Here is a 10424-nt window from a genome sequence, read left to right as displayed (position 1 = left end):
CTTGGTTTCTGTCAGCACCTGAGTGGTATACTGTAAATGATTAAGCTTCTGTATATCTAGCCTGTCAACATTGAGGATATGAGTTCGAACCCTGAATGTGGTAGGTGCTTACGACTCTAATCTTAGTTGACTTAGATTCAAAGTTGTCTTGCCGCGAAGATCGGTGGTTTTCCTCGAGTACTCCAGCTTATTTCACCAATAAAACTTAGCCGCTGTGTAATTGTTGAGAGTGGCGTTCAATACCAAACGTCAATTAACAATCAATCTTTATTACACGGTGAGACCAGTTGAACGGAACCAATATCAATTGTCACATCAATAACAAATGTTGTTTTTATTATACATTACCGTATTCATTTTGCAATCACACGAAGGAACATTTCTAAAAATGATGCAGACCTAATTAACGCAGATAATTCTGCAAATGTGTTACATGTATATGTATTCCAATTATAAAAACATCCGTAAATAATTTAAAAAAATTAACAGTAGAAACTGAAAACATTAAGTAACAAATATAAAAAAGAAGATGTGGTTAGTGGTATGATTGCCAATGAGACAACTATCCACAAAAGACCAAAATGACACAGACATTAACAACTATAGGTCACCGTACGGCCTTCAACAATGAGCAAAGCCCATATCGCATAGTCAGCTATAATAGGCCCCGATAAGACAATGTAAAACAATTCAAACGAGAAAACTAACGGCCTTATTTATGTAAAAAAAATGAACGAAAAACAAATATTTAACACATAAACAAACGACAACCACCGAACTACAGGCTCCTGACTTGGGACAGGCACATACATAAATAATGTGGCGGGGTTAAACATGTTAGTAAATATTTTTTTTATATATTTATTCAAAATATAAACCATAAACCATTGCAACGGAAAATATTGAATCGTTAGAAAATTTAACACTGGTAAAATTATCCGTGTTTTTATTCCATAGACACCGGCTTCCGAATTGCATTCCCGGTTTTTCTTTCAGACTTCCTATACTTACTACAGCGATTACTTTATAACGTTTCAGTCCTAAAATTTTAATTTTCTCCATAATTTTGGAAGCAACGTCCTGACTAAGTTCTCGGCACTTGGTAGCATTATATTCAACATCCTTTAAGTTTTCACTGAGCACCTCTTTTGTTGCGCGTTCAATTTCCGCAGTCTTAAAAGTCTTATCGGGACCCATTTTGAAAGTGTTTTCCAATTTTTTGCCGTGTAATATTCCATCAGAACGTTCGCCAAGGGAGGTAATCTCTAAAAATGGTGTCGAATCACTGACGTTACTCGATGTGTGTCCTTGACCTCCAAAAGGTGCAACAAGCCTCGAGGCAACAATCGAACCACGCATGCGCCTACTCTTTGGAGTGATGGGTTCGCTCCTGGTTAAAGATGATGATGCTAAATTGGACAATCGGCGAGACATTTTGGCCTTTATTAATTCAATCAACCTGCTTTAGAACACCCCTTGTCTTGCACCTGAAAGTGAACAAATAAATGATTATTATCATCAGTATTTTTATTACTAAAATATAATTTAGCGTACATAAAAGAACAAGACAAATATCTCATTAAATAATTTCAATTTGAATTCCAATTGAAACTATTTCCCTATTGGTGTACTTATTTTTATATTTCTTCTGACGGAAAGTTGTACCATGAATTAAAATAAGGTTGGCATAGTTTATAGTTTACATGTTAAAGAGATATCTACCAAAGTGTTCATTACGGTGCTCGGAGACTTGACATATTGACTCACAAAGGTTTTTGAAACGATGTGTTAAAAGATTAGACAACATCATATTCTGCAACTTCATTTATTTTATTGTATAAAAAATAACAATTTATAAATTTCGTGCACACCTTGCCTCCATCAAGAACCCCCCCCCCCCCCCCACACACACACACACAATAGTATATTTGAAAGCCTTGGATGTATAAATTAATAGAAACATTAGGATCTATATATCTAAAAAATGACACGACTATTAATTCATTCCTAAATAATTAACATTAGAAAGGGCTATATAGTTAGAAAGGAAAACTATGTAGTTTAAATCTCCTCATATAATTTATTCATACAATTAAATTACATAATAAAATAATTAAAAAGGAAAAAAAGTTTCAGTTATTCATATTTGTATACAATGCATTATTCCTTCTTTTCCTTCAATAATTCATTCGTACTTCGGCCGACTCTTGTATCCTTTGATCTTGTTTGATTGATGAATAAAAATACGTCATATGATACACACAATAGTCGATTTGGCAATTACCACACATTTTTAACACAAATTAATTTCCTTTTCAAATTATACTGCTCACAACATTAACTGCTAGAATCTTTTTTCGTACATGAATTTGGCCGTTAGTTTTCTCGTACGATTGTTTTACATTTGTCATTTCGGGGCCTTTTATAGATGACTATGCGGTATAGACTTAACTAATTGTTGAACGCCGTACGGTGAACTATAAGTGTTAATTTGTGTGTCATTTGGTCTCTTGTGGTGAGTTTTCTCATTTGCAATAACATGTATACCACATCTTCTTTACTATATGTACCTATAGCTTTTACTAGCTAACAGTAACTGCAAGTACTTCTAGATCTCACGTTTATAGATATAGGAAGATGTGGTGTATGTGCCAATGAGACAACTCTCCATACAAATAACAATTTAAAAGGTAAACCATTATAGGTTAAAGTACGGCCTTCAACACGGAGCCTTGGCTCACACCGAACAACAAGCTATAAAGGGCCCCAAAATTACTAGTGTAAAACCATTCAAACGGGAAAACCAACGGTCTAATCTTTTTTGTTTTCTTTAACTCGTGCTGATTTGATAAGCTATTTTAACTGGCGGAATTAAGCGCTTTTCAAATAACTTAGTTCCGTCACATTCATTTTATGTACCCGACTCAAGTCAGAAACATGTAATTCAATTTTTGTTGTTGTTGCATGGTTGCTGTCTATCGGATTAATTTTTCTTTTATTGTTTTAACATACATCTGGCCGTTGGTGTTTTTATTTGAATAGTTTCACAGTTTATTATGTCAGGGCCTTTAATAGTTTAATTTATAGGATTGATTTGCTCACTGTTGAAGGTCGTACAGTATCCCAATGATTTGCTCACTATGAAAGGTTTACAGTACCCCAATGATTTGCTTATTGTGAAAGGTCGTACAGTGCCCCAATGATTTGCTAACTGTGAAAGGTCGTACAGTACCCCAAATGATTTGCTCACTGTGAAAGGTCGTACAGTACCCCAATGATTTGCTCACTGTGAAAGGTTGTACAGTGCCCCAATGATTTGCTCACTGTGAAAGGTTGTACAGTACCCCAAATGATTTGCTCACTGTGAAAGATTGTACAGTACCCCAATGGTTTGCTCACTGTGAAGGGTCGTACAGTACACCAATGATTTGCTCACTGTTAAAGGTCGTACAGAGCCCCTTACGTTATTTGCATCATTATCCTTCAGTCTTTGTTGGGTAGTTGTCTCATTGCCACTTATATCATATCTTATTGTCTTTTCGGTCTTTAGTTATATCTTATATATGTTCCGAGTTGAGGACAGTACCCAAGTTGGTTGGATCGAAATACAGAAAAAAAACCAGACACTTTTATTATTGGGGGGAAAAGCTAGAGGATGTTACATCTACGGTAGTAGGTGTATGTATATGTTATAAGATTCGTTCGTCCGTCCGTCTATCTATCTATTTGTCTTTCTCAAGCCAGGTTAAATTTGTGGTTTTGCGAGAGTTAATCATGAAATTTGGGGTACATCAATTAGTAAACCTATTCATTTGGATGAATTCGTTTAAAGATATATACATGTATGCCAACATAAAGTTTTTACCAGGATTTTGCAGTTACCTGAACAGTATGGAAGGGAATATCCGCCATAATTATTCAATTCTTAATTTGTGAAATGCAATTTTTTAATTCAAGAAGTTTGAAATGTCTAGAATGAAATAGTTTCACAATATTCCACACGAGGTCGCTATTTCATTTTAGACTTGTCAAGCTTCTTGATTTGTAACATGTTGATTTGTAACTTGTAGTTTTTCTTTAGAGAAACGGAACTTCTCATTGACTGGCCGCGGGAAAAATTTTGCAGACGCGATCTCACCAAACGTGACTCAAACAAAGTAACTACATTTCACATATTAAGAAATTTATAGAAATTCATGTAGCGAATGAAGAAAATACGTGAACAAATTAAGAAATTGTGTTTACACCTTAAGTATTTACATTTTACAAATCAAGAAATGTAGAAATTGATGTAACGGATTGAAAGAATACATGTTACAAATTAAGAAATTACATGTTACGAATATAGAAATTGTATTTCACAAATAAAGAATTGCATAATTATGGCCATAGAACATTGATATATGAAAGTGTGCGCGTGGTATTAAACAATGAATATACAGGAAGATATATATATTCTTATGTAAACAGAAAATACAAAATCTTTTCTAAAAGATTGTTTTCTATATATATTCTATGCCCTTTGAATAATGTTGGTTTGAAAATAAAAGCATTTAGAATTGAGAATGGAAACAGAGAGTGTGCCAAAGAGACAAGAATCCGACAAAAGAACAGATAACAACTCAGGGCCACCAATGGTTCTTCAACGAAGCGAAAAAATCTCTTATTGGGATGACGACTCCTAAACAATAATGTATCCTATTTCACCAAAATATCTGTCAAACAAAACTTCTAAACATATAATTGAAACAATATTTATAAAGCACACAAGACTAACAAAGGCTATAGGTTCCTGACTTTGGACAATTATACGGAGGTGTTAAACATGATTTGTGGGATCTCAACCCTCTCTTTGACCTGTTGTTAATTTTGAATAAATAAATACATAGCAAAACGTACAGATAACTTGAAGTAAGTTTAAACGAAGATCTCCGATGTAAGAATGGGTAGTAGAAGAAACTAAGCAAAATGACAACGATCAACATAAATTAACAAAGAACTCTACTGACAGTTACTGAAATACAATATTGACCGGGTTTGTAATAACATGAACAGCACGAATGGTGCAACGTGTGGGGCATGATCTGCTTACCCTTCCGGAGCTCCTGGGATCACTCCCAGTTTTTGGTGGGGTTCGTGTTGCTTAGTCTTTAGTTTTGTATGTTCTTTATTCTTTAGCTTTCTATGTTGTATCTTGTGTACTATTATTTGTCTGTATGTCTTTTTCAATTTTAGTCATGGCGTTGTCATTTTTATTTATTTTTGATCTATGAGTTTGACTGTTCCTCTTATATCTTTTGTCCCTCCTTAACTGACAAGCCAGCTGATGTATTCGATTAAACCGAATTCATCATATATATATTATATATATATTAAAGAATTGGACATGTTTTATATAAATAAGTAAATAACACTAACCTGGGGTACACGTTTGTTGATATTCCTCGTTTGTAATGAAGCCACCAATGGTTATATTCCTCCGGTAACGAGACAACCCGATTAACACGAGGTGTGAAGTCAGGGATAATCTCTCATGGATAATCTCTATGTATGTAATCCACATAAATTACGAACTTCTGTTTTAATTAAATCAACAATTCTTCTTAATAAACCAAAACGTTTTTTTAATACTTGAACGAAATTTAATATGAAATTCTGTTCTATTATTTCTGTCTATATCCTTTCACTTAGAAGAAGTTAATCCTACGTTAACGATAATCTTTTAAAATCCTTTAATCTGTACAATGGGAACACGACCCTTGTGTTATAGACCTCAGTTTATATTTGATTTAAATTTTTAATATTAAATTTAATTGATAATATCTTGGACACGCGCCGTTGCACGTGAATGGGCTGGGGTCAGATTTGTTTGTGACACCATTTAAACGATAATATTCTGTGTGATATGAAAATATTTATTTAGTTTAAATTATGATTTAATCGTGTTGTAAATTGAAATATACAAACGTACATGTCAGATTCCTTTAGTACAGTCAGGTATATGATATATACTATATAGTTTAAAGTAATTGTTATTACATATATATATATATATATATATTTATATATATACAATATTTGTAGAGCCTATAGGAATTTGAACATAATCATGCGCTCGCTACAGACGTGCTAGAATACCAGGAACAGCATGAACGGTATCAAATTAGCTGTACAAGATGCATATTTCAAAATCGAGGGCAAAATATTTGAAAGTCTAAACGTATTCAGATATTGAAGAGCTGATAAAATCAAAAAACAAAAAAAGGAAACTACATTTAAAACGTATAGTTACATGTATCTATACAGTTCAAAGATCAATTGTAGGATAGCCAATATAACTTTGCTAGACTGCTGTCACTTTTTACAATAGACATGAAATAACAGCTGATATGCAAGGTATCTACATGCCTAAAGAGATTAAGAAGCATCACGAGAAGTAAACGTGTTAACATTTTAGAAAATTTTAATTCTAGCTGTACAGTGATATTTATTATTATTAATTATCAATATATATATTTTTTAATCCCGTCTCTCAAATTTTTTTTTAGAATGGCATTAAGATTTTATATTATTGTATGTATTCGTGTTTAATGTTATGTATTGTAATATTCACGGGTATCATTCGGTTTAACGAGAGAAATGGTCGTGAAAGAATATCTAACGGCGGTCAAGTATTGAGAGACGATCGTGAAAGGTCTGGTAACGGATCGTGAAAGACATTTAATGAAAATTCTAGGTCAGAATCTTCGAAAAAAATCGCTTAATTTTCAAAACGCGGAACAAATCCGAACAAAAAAATATGTCTGTCAAAATTATTTAACTTCCTTAAAATAACTGTGAAATAAGATAGAGAAAATATGCAGTACTTTATGAAAAAAACATTAAAGGCGCAATGCATGTCTATGAAATTAATTTGAATATCCATCAAACTTGATCGTGAAAGATCAGGCAACGCATTATTTTGATCGTGAAAGATAATGCGCGACCAGACTTATTACTAGTAATCAGAAATCAGTATTTCTTTTACCATTTGATAAACCTGCAACTGATTGGAGCCTGTAATTATTTTGATAAGGATGAACATTAAAGCTAATTTTTTTTATTCAACACTTAAAAACACAACAACTAAAAACGTCTCTAAGTAAGTTTAAAAGATATAGCTCTGAGAATCGGCCAAGTGTCAATTCAGTCAGACCGACACTATTTAGCCAATAATATGGATATGCAACGTTTAAACCAAAATGATATCCATCAAACAAAAAATTACAGCAAAACAGCATCTTTCATGAGTTATTTGAGATTGAACGATAACCAACACTTTGTGCAACAGTACTTTCTTAAGTTCTGTATATACAACGCAGATGTTGATTGATTAAACTATATATTACACACAATAGAATACCAGAGCGCAAATGCTGTAATGTCTCGTCTGCTTTACTTATGATAGTTAATTTTTGGAACGTCTATAATATCGAGGTTTTTTACTAGAAGTCTCAAATGCGCTTAATGCGCTTAATGTAGTTTTGTCCATCTTATAGTTCGTTCTTATGTTGTACTGTTATACCACTGTCTCAGGTTAGGGATCCCGCGAACATGTCTAACTCCGCCACATTATTTATGTATGTGCGTGTCCAAAGTCAGGAGTCTGTAAGTCAGTGGTTGTCGTTTGTTCATGTGTTACATATTTGTTTTTCGTTCTCATCACTTGGCGTCCGTCGTCCGTCGTAGTCGTTAACTTTTTGCATTTTGCACTTCTTCTAGAGAACCACTGAATGGAATGAAACCAAATGTTCCTTATGAGGTGCTGACCAAGTGTTGTTACTTTGTAGCCGATCCATCATCCAGAGATGACCGCCAGCGGGGGACTTAGTTTAACATAGGACCCTATGGGAAATTCATACAAATGACTTCTTTTAGAGAACCACTGAATGGAATGAAACCAAACATGGCATAAATGTTCCTTATGAGGTGCTGACCCAGTGTTGTTTCTTTGTAGCTGATCCATCATCCAAGATGGCCGCCAGTGGGTAACTTAGTTCAACATAGGACCCTATGGGAAATGCATACAAATGACATCTTTTAGAGAACCACTGAATGGAATGAAACCGAACATAGCATGAATGTTCCTTATGCGATGCTGACCAAGTGTTGTTACTTTGTCTCCGATCCATCATCCAAGATGGCTGCCAGTGGAGGGCTTAGTTTAACATAGGACCCTATGGGAAATGCATACAAAAGTCTTCTCCTAGAGAACCACGGAATTGAATAAAATCAAACATAGCATGAATAGTCTTTTCCTTATGAGGTACTGGCCAAGCGTTGTTACTTTGTAGCCAAATTTTATCTGTTTTTATATGATTTCAAAAACCCAAGTAGAGTCAGGTGAGCGATACAGGCTCTTGAGAGCCTCTAGTTTTTATATAAATAAACCCGTTAGTTTTCTCGTTTGAATTGTTTGACATTGTCATATTGGGGCCTTTTATAGCTGACTATGCGGTATGGGCTTTGCTCATTGTTGAAGGTCGTATGGTGACCTATAGTTGTTAATATCTGTGTCATTTTGGTCTCTTGTGGATATTTGTCTCTTTGGCAATCATACCATATCTTCTTTTTTTTAAATTATGATTGTCAATGGTTCATAAAAAGAGTTCAAGGTCAGATGAACCATGACATACAGATCTCTACAAATATCCCGTAGACCAAATAAATGTGTTCCGATCCTTACAGTGCCTTAGATACTGACAAATGTAAAAGTTATGCTTGGCCAATTAATTCGAAACATAAGGTCAAAATTATATGAACCCTGACCGACAGCCAGACATAGACATCGTACTACCATTCAATATATCAAATACAATTGACGTCATTATGGTTATATATGAAACATGCAGACAGACATGTACACCATACACGAAATACCATAGCGCTATAGCATACAGATATATATCCAAAAGGCTAGACAGCATAAAACGAGCATTGCCGAATGATGCATGATAATGAGTTCGTTGTTATTTGAAACCTTGCAGAAGTCGAAAACGTACACCTCACAATCATAACAACAGACAGTTATCCCAAAGCTTAACGAATCCGCGATACGGATTTGACCAAAAAAAATGAATCTTCATCCATGAAATAAGGCAAATTCGGTGTCAGGTGAATCCTTTCTGACGGACATGTAGTTTATAGGATCCAATACACAAAATGTGGGTATCATATAACTCGTGATACGTGAGTACTTCACATGACAATAAAAAGCTTCATCCTACAATCATCCAACTATTTTACATTTCATTTTCTGAAAATATCAATACTAGGTCTTTGAAAAGCTTAAACCTATTGAGGATGTTGACCTATATAGCTTTTCTCAATACCATGCAATAACAAATATTAATTATGATATAATTGAAGAATAATTTGAACGTCTTCTTAGCATCAGATCTTTCACGATCATTTTCACGATCATCAAAAATGCGGTACGTGATCTTTCACGATCCGAAAAATCAATTTTTGGGTAAATAGTTCTTTATTTACCAAGTTTCAGATTATGTTTATACAAAATAACTATGAGAACCATTTGATTAATTCAAAAAGAATGCCCTTATTCGTATTAAAGTCGTTTTTATAGTCGAATTTGTGAAAAAAATCATGTTTGTTTACATTTTTTATGTCATTGAAATGTCGAGAAGCAACTTGCCTTTTGTTGTTTTGTAATAACTACGTACTTTTAAAACTTGATATTTTTTTATTCTCACATACTGATCATTATGTTGAACCATTTTGACAGACAGTTTTATTTTGTCGTAATTTTGTCTGTGTAATTAATTAAATTAGAATATGTATTGACCTTTCATATGTCTTCTCGATTAAATGTCTTTCACGATACGTTACCAGAGCTTTCACGATCGTCTCTCAATACTTGACCGCCGTTAGATATTCTTTCACGATCATTTCTCTCGTTAAACCGAATGACACCCGTGATATTAATGGTGAGACGTAAATAAAGTATTTGAATTGTTGTAATATTGTATTGTTATTACATTTATCAGTAGTTACAAACAATCATTCAACGATTCATATAATTAATTGTCAAACAAGCTGATACCGTTAAATTATTATTTCTTCTTCTCTATAATAAAATCTATATACAATTGTACTTATATTCATATTAAGAGGAAAATTCAATTCCAAATTTATTTCTTTTGAACTATACATCCGGCCTCAAAGTCATATAAACGAGTGACTGGTGAAAAATAATGTTTATCCAATTCTTGAACCAATACATGTATATATCATATTAAACTTAGTCTTAACGATAACAAATCGTTTGTTATCGTTAAAAAAAAAGAAAAAAAAAAAGATGAAAGTATTCATGAGTTTTTTTTTAAAGATTAACCATGTTGTTTTCAGCTTTGTAATGTTGAGAT

The 10424-nt window shown here is 33.5% G+C and overlaps 1 protein-coding gene across 1 annotated transcript; it reads right to left on the bottom strand.

Moving 5' to 3' along the window:
- Nucleotides 1-845: 845 nt before the first annotated feature.
- On the bottom strand, nucleotides 846-5732 carry LOC143051330 (dynein light chain Tctex-type 5-B-like). Its single transcript, XM_076224267.1, has 2 exons — nucleotides 5419-5732; nucleotides 846-1487 (listed from the first exon to the last, which is right to left on the bottom strand). The coding sequence occupies exon 2, from the start codon at nucleotides 1432-1434 to the stop codon at nucleotides 862-864; it is 573 nt and encodes a 190-aa protein (XP_076080382.1). The 5' UTR covers nucleotides 1435-1487; nucleotides 5419-5732; the 3' UTR covers nucleotides 846-861.
- Between the last annotated feature and the right edge of the window lie 4692 nt (nucleotides 5733-10424).

The sequence above is a fragment of the Mytilus galloprovincialis genome, chromosome 11, assembly GCF_965363235.1.
Source record: "Mytilus galloprovincialis chromosome 11, xbMytGall1.hap1.1, whole genome shotgun sequence".
Taxonomy (NCBI): Eukaryota; Metazoa; Mollusca; class Bivalvia; order Mytilida; family Mytilidae; genus Mytilus; species Mytilus galloprovincialis.
Note: the sequence above shows the minus strand (reverse complement) of the source record. Positions and strands in the feature narration are given on the sequence as shown.